The 12,936-nt window shown below is 40.3% G+C and overlaps 1 protein-coding gene across 1 annotated transcript; it reads left to right on the top strand.

Annotated features, from left to right (window-relative positions):
* LOC109838722 (aluminum-activated malate transporter 12-like) lies at positions 2,016 to 3,215 on the top strand. Its single transcript, XM_020407145.1, has 4 exons — positions 2,016 to 2,265; positions 2,377 to 2,517; positions 2,786 to 3,058; positions 3,175 to 3,215. The coding sequence occupies exons 1-4, from the start codon at positions 2,016 to 2,018 to the stop codon at positions 3,213 to 3,215; spliced, it is 705 nt and encodes a 234-aa protein (XP_020262734.1).

Here is a 12,936-nt window from a genome sequence, read left to right on the forward strand (position 1 = left end):
TCTCTTGTAATTCAAGAGTCTCCTCTAAATTTTGAGCATCCAATTCATCCATCACTTGACACCTCCACAAACCAAAATTTATCTTGCCATTAAATTTTTGAACATTAATTTTTATATTAATAATACTCAAACCTTGTATCGCCTTAGTTAGGGATGATCCGGATGTACTTGCTTCGGTCATGTTGACAATCCAATCTTCAAACGAGAATCTACACCAAATCCTCTTGTAAGAAGCCCTAGCTTTCTCCTCCAAATTGAACCCCAAGCTAACCTAACTCTGATACCACTTGTTGTCCGTAGCGAAATCGAAGGACATGAACAAGATAGGAGAACAAATCAATAACCAAGCACAAAGCACCACACAACAAGACATCAAAATTTACGTGGTTCGGCAATGTGCTTACGTCCACGGGGCAAGGAGGGGGGGAAGATTTCACTAATAGAGAGAAATAGTATAAATATGGTTTAAATCACTCAATAATCTCACAAAAATAACCCTCAAACAAAACTCTCAAATCCCTCATAAATTCTCCCTTTCTAAGTGCTCAAAACAATGCTCAAATCTCAACTCCCCTAATCCTAGAAACGTCATGTTTCTATTTATACCAAATAGGAATTCAAAATAGGTCAGGAAATGAACATGTCCCAAAACCGCTACACGGTCGACCGCACATGAACATCCGGTCGACCGGCCAGAAGCCCAAACTCTCACCTTGTAACTCAGCATACCTTCGGTCGACCGCACATACATGATCGGTCAACCGGCCAGACGCAGTAATCCAAATCCTGTAATCGTTTACCTTCTCGGTCGACCAGACATGTATGTTCGGTCAATCGGCCAGCGACAGGGTCTCTCACCCTGTAATTTCAGAGTTTGTCGGTCTACCGGCATATGCACTTCGGTCGACCGACCCGTGACTAGTCCTGTGCACTCCAAATTTTCTGATCTTCTTCACCGTTTCTACAAAAACAAATACGATTTTATCTCAAATTTGACCGATGTTTTTTCTTAGTTATGGAGAGTCTTTACAAAATATTTTTTTTGATACTTCATATTTTTGCTAATTTTTATTCTATTAAGAGTCTATTATATTTCCTATTTGAAGAGGATTGTAAACCCTAGAAGTATTACATTTTGATTTATAATATTAACTTTTTTATAATTCTTCTTGGTTTCCAAATTCTTTGTAGATTCAAAGAGGCCTTCTCTGGATTCCAAGATTTTACTTCTACGTTGTGTCAACTAATGTTTCTTATGAAGCTGGAAATTTTGTACTTTCAAGTTTCTCAAGAAAAATTTTGAGTTTTTTTTAATTGTCTAATGTTTATTTTGATGTTTGTAAATCTTTTTGGTGATTATTTGTTTTTAATAATTTTTAAGATTAGGGTTTTTTTTTTGAAATATTAGGATTTTTTTAAATTGTAAGTATTCTCTCCTATATTTTGGATTATTTTGAAATTTAATAACTTTTCACGATTTTCTGAAAAGTCTTATTTTTCATCCTCATGTGCTTATAGAAAATGTTAAGACTAGTTATTAATGTTTGATTGCCGCTATTTTCCCACACTTGCATTCAATTGTGGTTACAATTCCACTCTAGTTCCACACCCAGCTCACAAGCCTGCCGTTAGATATGTTCCACGAACAATTCGGCATTTAAGTATTCATGAACTATCCGGGGCTAAATTTTCATTAGAAAAAGAAAATGAAAAACAAATAAATAAATAAATAAAAGAATTCTCACCGAGTACAGCTGGAGCTTTTCAGTATACGGCAGCAAGAGGATAACGTCAGGTATATATAATATGTGCCGCTTTCAAGACTTTTCTTTATATTTATATATCATTAATAATATTCAAGTGTACAAGAGAAGAGAGAATTTCTCCCTAGAATTTCTCTTTATCTAAATAGTCAACATATTAATTTTCTCATTTCATTCTTTTTGGTTTTTTTTCCCTACCAAGAGGCGGCAGTAGCTTCATATAATGTCTTCACGGCTTACGCTTTACTGGCGATGGCTAAAATTGAAGAGAATAAATTTTTCATGAAAATGGGAGGACTAAGAGAGCTTTCTGTTTCAGCGTGCAAAAGTGCGTGGAGGATGGGCAGAGAAAACCCTAGAAAATTCATTCACGCTGTGAAGGTGGGCATGGCTTTCACAGTGGTCTCCTTGCTCTATCTCTTGGACCCGTTGTTCAACGGTATAGGGGAGAACGCGATTTGGGCGATTATGACGGTGGTTATGATGCTTGAATTCACTGCAGGTGATCGAGCCACTAACGTACACGCAATATCATCATGCATGCAATTAATTATCTTCTACGTACAGGCTCGGATTTATATATCTTCGTTATAAATTCAATTGGTTTCTTCAGGTTCAACTCTTTATAGGGGACTGAACCGAGGCGTTGGGACCATTTTTGGAGGTTTGCTAGCATATGTCGTCCAAGAAATGACCGCAAGCACTGGGGGAGCTTTCCGTGCTGTTTTTATAGGAGCATCAGTCTTTGTCGTAGGTACGTACATACTTTTTTTGCCAAAAAAAAGGGACTGTAACTATAAATCTAATGATACATCGGTAATCAATTCCAAATATACTGTCAAAAGTTCGTTATTTATAGTAAGTACATGTCATATTAACCAACTATATAGTTTTTAAATAACATCTCTTTACGACCAAAGCAAAATTCATTATTTCAGACTAGTACGTGCTAGTCTCTTGCAATAAATTAACGATGCGTGTAATAGGAATTTGAGGTACATATTTTTGCTCCGTCTATGTAGGGTTTGTGGCTACATACTTGAGATTCTTCCCGTGCGTAAAGGACAACTACGATTATGGCATGGGAGTCATTCTAGTAACTTTCAATCTAATCATAGCATCAAGCTACCGGATGCCAAGCGCTCTTGGGTTTGCACGACTGCGACTCTACACCATCGGCATTGGCTTCAGTGTCTGCCTCGTTATGAGCCTCATCATACTACCAAACTGGTCCGGCAAAGATCTGCACAAATCCACTGTCAAAAAACTTGAAACGTTATCAAAGTCAGTGGAAGGTACGTACACAATTATTCATGCTCAAAACTTGAAAATCAGACAATATCGTGTTCTCCTTTGTCATAGGATCCTACCACTTTACCATAATATAGAGTTACAGCTGTATATCTAACAGGCGTGCAAGTTGAGCGCACCTCCTATGGATGGTATAGCTAGGGACAGTTTTTTCTTCATTATGGTAAATTGGAAATTTGAAAATCGATTTTTTTTAATTTGAAATAATGTGATGGGCGAATGATGGAAATTGAACCTACACAAGGTGGATTCACAATCTATTGTGCGCAGCGGAACCAAAGGCATACAAATACAAACGAGATTGGAACACTAATCAACAACCAAAACAAGTATCACAAATGCAAGACAACAAATTTTACGTGGTTCGACAAATATGCCTACGTCCATGGGAGCGGCACAATACTTTCTTATTAATAATAAGAAATTACAAATAAGATAGAAGATCTCAATCTTGAGATTTCTCAAACAAATAGCAAGTGATTTAATCTAAATCACTGCTCAAACTCTCTCACTCTTAAATACAGAGCCCCACCAATTAATTACACCAACCCTCTTCTCAAATTTATGAGAATGGGACAACAGGAGCTCCAATCGCAGAAGAGAAGCGGAGAGAGGGTGCCGCTAGTGCTCTACTCCCAAAAATCGCACACAGACCCTGTGAACAAGATTTCCCTTTTATAAGGAAACCCTAAGGCACGCCTCTTCAATCGGGTGGGATCCAGCTAGATCCCACCACAGCTCCGCAGGTGGATCTCAACAGGCGAGATCCCCAACAGCTGCAGGTGAACACGACACTCCCTACAAGCGAACCCAGCTCACCTCCAACAGGCGAAATCCCTCCTTGGCCTCGCCTCTTCACGCAAGCGAGATCCAAACTCGACAGGCGAGATATTGGGCGACATCAACAAGCGAACCCCGCGATTACACTGCAAGCGAGCTTCCCTACCAAACGCCCTCGCCTGCAAGCTCCGCAGGAGAGCTTCGACCCATCTACAGGCGACATCGTCGAGCTCCGATCCAGGCGACACCGTCGAGCTCCGATCTCAAGTCCGTTTTTCTTTGCCAAACCTACAATTCTCCACCTCGGCGAAGTTTTCTAAAAAACTAACCCGACACAAACCAAACCAAATATCTCACTTGTTGCGTCCAGTACGAAGTGAAACAATTCACGACAACGGACTCAATCCACAACAAGTCAAGACCCAAATGAGAATGAGGCCACTCTCCAAATGTGATAGCTACTCACAAAATCGGCTGCATCATAAATGACTGCCTATGTATCCTCTTGCCCAATGAATCAAGCCTTCACGTAGTTCACCCAATGACCTCCAAAGGTCCTCAACAATGAAGAATGTTTTACAATTCCAAACAATGATCAAATTTTACTCAAGTGACAACTTTGGTCAACATATCTGTCAGATTATCCTTTGTGTGGATCTTCTCTAATCTAACGTCTCCATCATCCAAGATGTCTCAAAAAAATAGAATCTGACATCAATGTGCTTTGTCCGGGCACGATACACCTGGTTCTTGACCAAATAGATAGCTGACATGCTATCACAATATACTCTGATGGTATCCTGTGCAATCCCCAAGTCATCCAATAGCCCCTACAACCACAAAGCCTCCTTTACAGCTTCAGTCAACGTCATATACTTCGCCTCCGTAGTAGAGAGAGTCACTATAGACTGAAGTGTGTATTTCCAACACACTAGTGCTCCTGCCAACATAAATACATATCCTGTAGTAGACCGGCGCTTGTCAAGATCCCCCGCATAATTAGAGTCCACATAACTAATACAATCCTATCCATTCTTCCCATTCTTCTCGAATACCAAACCAACATTCACGGTACCTTTGATATACCGTAGAATCTACTTCACGGTCTTCCAATGACCCTTCCTGGGGTCGTGCATGTACCTAGATACCATGCTTACGACCTGTGATAAATCTGGCCTTGTACACACCATCGCATACATCAAGCTATCCACCACATTAGCATATAGAACTTTGGATATGTATTCATAGTCCTCAACTTAAATAGGTGACATCTTAGCTGATAGCTTAAAGTAGGGAGCTAATGGAGTACTCACCGTCTTGGTATTGCCATTATAACTGAATTTCTTTAGTATCTTCTGTAAGTAACTCCTCTGTGTCACCTTTAACCTCCCTTTCACCCTGTCTCTCTCAATCTCCATACCCAATATCTTTTTTCCTTCTGCAAGGTCCTTCATCTCAAATTCGGATGACATCTCCTTTTTTAACTTTCTAATAGCTGAAGTATTCCTGAAAGCTATGAGTATATCGTCAACATATAACAACAAATAAATATACTCACCATTCTGTAGCTTGTGCATGTAAACACATGGATCATATGGGCTTCTCGTGTACCCTCGGCCAATCATGAAGCCGTCGAATCTTTTGTACTATTATCGTGGCGATTGCTTCAATCCGTAAATAGACTTCTTCAGCTTGCATACCACTTCTTCCTTTCCTGCAGCTTTGAACCCCATAAGTTGTGTCATGTAGATCTCCTCTTCTAAATCTCCATGTAGAAAGGCTGTCTTAACATCCATTTGGACTAAATCCAAATCTAGCTGTGCCACCAATGCCAATAAAATACGAATCGATGAATGCTTCACAATAGGTGAGAATACCTCGTTGTAATCAACGCTCTCTAGCTGTGCATATCCCTTGGTAACCAATCTGGCTTTGAACCGAATGTCCCTAATAAAAGATCCCTCTTTCTTTGCATACACCCACTTGCATCCAATAGCCTTCTTACCCTTCAGTAGCTTTGAAAGTTCCCAAGTATCGTTCTTATGAAGATAATGCATTTCTTCCTCCATAGCTTCCCTCCACCTAATCGAATCAGAGCTTGACTCTACTTCCCTGAATGTAGAAGGAACCAAATCATCAACGATTTCTGCTGATAAAGCATATGCAACCATTACATCATCATATCGTCTATTAGCTGCAATGGACTCCTGAATATGACCATGTTTCTAAGTTTTAACATCCACTGTATCCTCCACATGCCCATCTGTCATATCATCTCCTCTCAGTGTCACTTCTGTAGGAGTCTCAATCGATACAGTGCTATCTGAAGTCTGTGGAATCACATCATCCTCCACCTACTGTGATACCTTATTAGTTTGGCCTTCCTCCACCTGCTGAGGAATCTGAGACCTCATCATGTGAGAATCATCAAACATGACATCTCTGCTAATGATCATCTTCTTGTCTTATGGATCTCACAACTTGAAGTATTTAACTCCATCTCTAAAGCCTACGAAGATTGCTTTTCTAGCTCTCGGATTTAATTTCTCATTATTTACATGATAGTAAGATGGACACCCGAATATCCAAAGCTAGCCGCTGAACCAGACCATTTTTCCATAGGAGTCTTTCCATGTATCGCAGTGCATGGCAACCTATTCACGAGATGGCTTGCATAAACCAACGCTTCGGCCTAAAAGGATCTAGCCAATCCACTCTGTGAGAGCATACAACGCACCTTCTCCAACAAGATACAGTTCAATCTCTCGGTCACCCCGTTTTGTTGTGGTGTCTTCCTAACTGTGAAGTGTCGCCTAATGCCGCGATCCTGGCAAAACTACAGAAACAGATCACTCTTGTACTCACCACCATTATCCGAACGGAGTACCTTCACCTTTCTACCTGTCTGCAGCTCCACTTTCTTCTTTCACTCCACAAATATTTCCAGGACCTCATGTTTATGCTTCATGGGGTATACCCAATTTCTTCTGGAATAATCATCAATGGAAGTGATAAAATAATTGTCCCTACCAAAAGATGTATTCTTAGAAGGACCCCAAACATCAGTATGAACATAATGTAATATACCTTGGGTATTGTGAATTGCGATGCCGAATTTTACTTTTGTCTTCTTTCTAAGTATGCAATGTTCACACAGCTCCATCTTGCAGGTCTTTGCACCCTTCAATAGTCCCTGCTTCGTCAATACTTGCAGGGACTTATCACCAGTGTGTCCCAATCTCATATGCCATAAGCTGGTAGTATCTTCCTCTGTGGTAATAGGAGCTGCCAGACCCCATGTTACTGTCTTACCCTTCAAGTAGTAAATATTGTTTTCCTTGATACCTCGCATCACCACCATGATCACCTGATAGCCAGCTGCTTCCAAAGTTCCAAGTGAAATGATATTCTTCATCAATTGAGGAACGAATCTCACTCACTTTAGCTCCCGAGTCACCCCGTCACACATCTGGATCCGAACTGTACCAATACCATCAATAGAACATACGTTGTCATTATCCATGAGCACGATATCCCCTCTTTCCAACTCCTTAAAGCTGGAGAACCAATCCCTCCTAGGGCAAATATGGTATATAGCACCTGAATCCAACATCCACTCCGTAGAGTCGGCATAATAAACTGACGGTAATGCTGAGCATGAGTAGCCTAAAGAATCTGAATCTGAATTATCGCCACTAACCTTGGCAACATTCACCTCTGAAGCCTGTACGGCTTTCCCCTTATTCTTCCCGGCTTTGTTCTTCAACGTTGGACAGTCGATCTTCCAATGTCCATCATCTTTACAAAAACGATATTGATTCCTACCAATACTCTTATAGCCACCTCCTTGCTTCGACTTGGAGCGATTAAATGGATGGCGGTTTGGACTACGGCCTCTCACTGCTAATGCATCTCCTGATGCCTTCTCAAAGGGTTCACTATCACTCTTCCTCAACTCATAGTTCACCAATGCTGAGGTCACCTCCTTATAGTTGACAGTGATTCTACCATTGATCATCATAAGGATAAAGGTACCGAAATCAACCTCTGGTAATGAACATAGCAACAACATCGCCTTATCTTCATCCTCTACCATGATATCCACATTAGCCATATCCGATAGCAATTTTGTGAAGTTATTAATATGTTCTCTAATGGAAACTCCCCTCTTCATTTTGAATTGGTAAAACCTATTCTTCAAATGAAGCCGATTCTCAATGCTCTTCGTCAAATACTTCTCATTAAGTGTTTCCCACAACCGTTTTGCCGATGTCTCGTTCATCACATCATAAATCAAGTCCGGTGTCAAACATGATCAAATAACCCCATATGCTCTACTATTCATTTTCATCCAAACCTTATCCTCCATATCTTCGGGTTTCTCTCGTAATTTAAGAGTCTCCTCCAAATTTTGGGCGTCTAATGCATTCATTACTTGACACCTCCACAAACCAAAATTTATCTTGCCATCAAATTTTTGAATATCAATTTTTGTATTATTATTGCTCAAACCTTGTATCGCCTTTGAAAATGACGATCCCGATATACTTGTTTTGGTCATCTTAACAATCCAATCTCTTCAAACAAGAATCCAAGCCCTAGCTTTCTTCTCCAAATCGAATCCCAAGTCAAACCCGGAGCTCTGATACCACTTGTTGTGAATAGTGGAACCGAAGGCACACAAATACAAACGAGATTAGAACACTAATCAACAACGAAAACAAGTATCACAAATATAAGACAATAAATTTTACGTGGTTCGGTAAATATGCCTACGTCCACGGGAGCGGCATAATACTTTCTTATTAATAATAAGAAATTATAAATAAGAGAGAAGATCTCAATCTTGAGATTTCTTAAACAAATAGTAAGTGATTTAATCTAAATCACTGCTCAAACTCTCTCACTCTTAAATACAGAGCCCCACCAATTAATTACACCCACCCTCTTCTCAAATTTATAAGAATGGGACAACAGGAGCTCCAATCGCAGAAGAGAAGAGGAGAGAGGGCGCCGCTAGTACTCTACTCCCAAAAATCACACACAGACCCTGTGTACAGGGTTTCCCTTTTATAGGGAAACCCAAGGGCACGCCTCTTTAATCGGGTGGGATCCAACTGGATCCCACCACAGCTCCGCAGGAGGATCTCAACAGGCGAGATCCTCAATAGCTGCAGGCGAACACGACACTCCCTACAGGCGAACCCAACTCTCCTCCAATAGGCGAAATCCCTCCTTGGCCTCGCCTCTTAATGCAAATGAGATCCAAACTCAACAGGCGAGATCTTGGGCGACATCAACAGGCGAGCCCCGTGATGACATTGCAGGCGAGCTTCCTCACCAAACGCCCTTGCCTGCAAGCTCCGCAGGCAAGATTCAACCCATCTGCAGGCAACGCTGTCGAGCTCCGATCCAGGCGACGCCGTCGAGCTCCGATCTCAGGTCCGTTTTTCTTTGCCAAATCTACACAATCCACTGCCTTCGTCCACTTAGCTGCATTCACCCCTTATCTAGCTAAAGAAACCAGTTCTCATATACACTACTTGTATCGGTTCTGTTAAAAATTTTCCTACATTGTACCTAGGTTGCTCTGAGATCATGTTGTTAAAGGACCCTTTCGTTGCATCAAATCTCCAAAATTGTGTTCACATGAAAATGGTCAAGTTGTGTCGATCTTGCAAGTTATAGTTTTATACTCTAACATCTTTAAAGCATTATGCAAATGGATTTTGTAGTTTGTGTTAATGAGTATTTTGAAGACCAAGATACAGAGGTTATGGAAGTTATACATGAGGTGTCAGAGCAAAACTCTGATAAAAAACTAATAGACGAGTGTTACAAAGGAGTACTGAATTTGTTGGATTCAAAGTCTAAGGATGAGAAACTCGTAAGTCTACAGTTTTGCACTCTATTCATGCATGTAATTTCTTTTTTTTTTCGGTCAATGAAAAATCTTTATTCAATTGAGGCCTTGATTAACTATTACGAAACACATTAACTGGTCAGGCACAATCTGCTAGCTGGGAGAGATGGTGCACAAGAAACTGTCGCAGGTATCCATGGCAACAGTACGTGAAGCTGGGAGACGTTCTAAGACATTTTGGCTACGCCGCTGTGGCCCTTCATGGTTGTTTGAACTCACAGATCAAGGTACTCAAATGCTTCTCATTAAAACTGAAATATTATTATTCCCTCATTCAGATTTCGATTGCTACATGGAGATTGAACCCACTTTCTCTTTTTTAGCTGGAAATTCTGGCATGTCTCAGGCTATAAAATCATTTTTTTAGATGGAAGGCACAACCATTATGAATTTTTGTCTTAAAGCCCAAAGGTTTACCCAAATTTATGTTTAAACCCACGTATTTTAATTGGTACATTTAGACCTATTCTTCTATGTGTATTTATCTTTAAACACAAGTTCTATAATTTTGTAGCATAAATCCACATACATATTTGGACAAATTATAGCATTAAGTTGTCATTTTCTATGTCATAAATTTTTACATGACTATTCATGATTCCTCATTTTTGTTTTTTTACAATTAATAAGAATTAATAATACTAAAAAAATCATAAATTGATTTTAATTTTAGAGTTTTTATTTTAATTTTAATTGTTGTGAGACTTTAATATTTAAATTTGCTTTAAGTTGACTCTCTTGATAAAATTTGTAAATTTTATTTTCTATTGTGGAAAATAGAGATGGATGATGGATTGTACTGTTCATTGACAGATTTTAGAAAAACATTGACTTTTTAAGTTGAATGTCAAGGGAAATTGTAATGATTTAGTGGTTATGATGCAAAATCAATTTGCTTGCAGTGCAAGCATAATATGACTGACTTACAAAGTCCCATACACAAAATAAAACTTTGTGCGCATATGTGATGATGATGATGTCTTGATGTATTAATGTAATCTAATTAATGTGTATGGTTTAATTATGCATTAATGTTTTTTCCTACTGTTAAAGTAAGAGAGAGAGAGAGAATCTTGGGTAAATTTCCCTTGAATTGAATATTGAGTGTGCACATATATTTATACAAGTAGAGGAGTGTGAGGTTTGTTCTCCCAAGCAATGTGGGACTAAAACCCACTACAATACACTATTATCAACAGCCCCCTTCAAACTCATGTTGGATCAAACAAAGTGAGTTTGCGTACAAGAAACTGGAACCGATGAACAGGTAAGGCCTTTGTGAAGAAATCTGCAAGCTCGTCAGCGGATGAAACATGAGGAAGTAGAATTGTCTTGTCCTTGATAACTTGGTGACGGACAAAATGAGCGTCGATCTCAATATGTTTGGTCCTTTCATGAAATACTGGATTATTAGCAATCTGGATGGCACTCTTATTATCACAGTAGAGAGGAGTAGGAGTCGTAACAGAAATACCGAAATCACTGAGAAGGCGACGAAGATGAATAATCTCTTTAGCTGTTGTGGACATTGCACGATACTCTGCCTCAGTACTGGAAAGAGCAATAACATCTTGTTTCTTACTTCGCCAGGAAATAAGGGAATCACCAAGAAATATACAATAACCTGTGGTAGACTTTCTGGTAGTTGGATCACCAGCCCAATCAGCATCAGAATATGCACAAAGCTCTAACTTAGATGTAGCAGGAAACAAAAGTGAGCGAGTGCTAGTACCCCGGAGGTACCGAAGAATCCGTAATAAGACAGCATAGTGTACAGAACGTGGGGCACTAACAAATTGACTGACAATACCAACAGCATGAGAGATATCTGGTCGAGAGATGCACAAATAGACCAACTGACCAACAAGATGTCGATATCGGGTAGGATCAGATAGAGGCTCACCGTCAGTAGAGCAAAGTTTGACATTCTGCTGGAGTGGAGTATCGACAGTTGTATTATCAGTTAACTCAGCTTGATTTAGAATATCTGAGAGATACTTCTGTTGAGACAGTAATACACCCCGCGGGCCTTGAGAAATTTCTAGACCAAGGAAATACCGAAGAGATCCAAGATCCTTCATGTGGAACTGTTGTTGCAACTGAGATTTTGCGTATTGTATACCTGTCATATCATCACCTGTAATGATCATATCATCTACATAGATGAGTAATAAAACCCTGCCACGCGATGTAGTGCGAACAAACAGAGAAGCATCTTGATGACTTTCTATAAAGCCCGCTTTGAGCACAACATCGCGAAAACACTCAAACCAAGCGCGGGGTGCCTGTTTGAGACCATAAACAGCACGACGAAGGAGACATACATGTCCCGGAGGAATATTTGACCCTGGAGGCGGTTGCATATATACGGTCTCTGATAAAGAGCCATGAAGAAAAGCATTTTTGACATCCATCTGGTATAAGGGCCAACGATGAGCAGCAGCGACCGCAAGGAGAGTACGCACAGTGGGCATCTGAGCAACAGGAGCAAAGGTCTCCTCATAATCAATACCTTGTTGCTGAGTAAAACCTCTAGCCACTAAACGAGCTTTTCGACGTTCAATGGTGCCATCAGGACGAAACTTGACCTTATAAACCCATTTACTGCCAACAAGAGAGATCCCAGGAGGACAGGGAACAATATCCCAGGTATGAGTTTGCTGAAATGCTTGAAATTCCTCAGCCATAGCTTGTCGCCACTCTGGAATTTGAACTGCCTCTTGGAAGGACTTTGGCTCAACAATAGTATGAATGGCAGCAAGAAAGTTATGAAAGATAGGTGAATAAGAAGTAACAGAAGCATACCGGGCAGGCATGACATGTGGGCGTTTGCCTCGACGAAGAGCAAGAGGAACCTCAGGCGGGGGAGATGCTGGCGCAGGTGCATGAAGATCAACAGTATTTTCTGGAGTGAGAGTTGTGTCCACAGGATATGGATTAGATGGTGTAAGAGAAGACTCAGGTGAGGAAGAGTCAACAGAAGGAGAGGGAGAGATGTCAGGGAGATCTCGAAAGGAAAATTGAGGTGAAGAAGTGGGTGATGCAGTGGACGGGGAAGCATGATCGGTAGAGTGGAGGAAATTAAAGTCATCAGAAGTAGAATAATATGGAGAATCCTCTTCGAACTGAACATGACGAGATATATGAACTCGACGAGTT

The sequence above is a fragment of the Asparagus officinalis genome, chromosome 4 (assembly GCF_001876935.1).
Source record: "Asparagus officinalis chromosome 4, Aspof.V1, whole genome shotgun sequence".
Classification (NCBI taxonomy): Eukaryota; Viridiplantae; Streptophyta; class Magnoliopsida; order Asparagales; family Asparagaceae; genus Asparagus; species Asparagus officinalis.

What these genes read in the sequence shown, in the direction of transcription:
- LOC109838722 (XM_020407145.1), top strand. Translation starts at nt 2,016, where the DNA reads ATGGCTAAAATTGAAGAGAATAAATTTTTCATGAAAATGGGAGGACTA. An exon ending in GATGCTTGAATTCACTGCAG is followed by an intron (nt 2,266 to 2,376) that starts GTGATCGAGCCA and finishes TGGTTTCTTCAG; the next exon opens with GTTCAACTCTTTATAGGGGA. An exon ending in GTTATCAAAGTCAGTGGAAG is followed by an intron (nt 3,059 to 3,174) that starts GTACGTACACAA and finishes TATATCTAACAG; the next exon opens with GCGTGCAAGTTGAGCGCACC.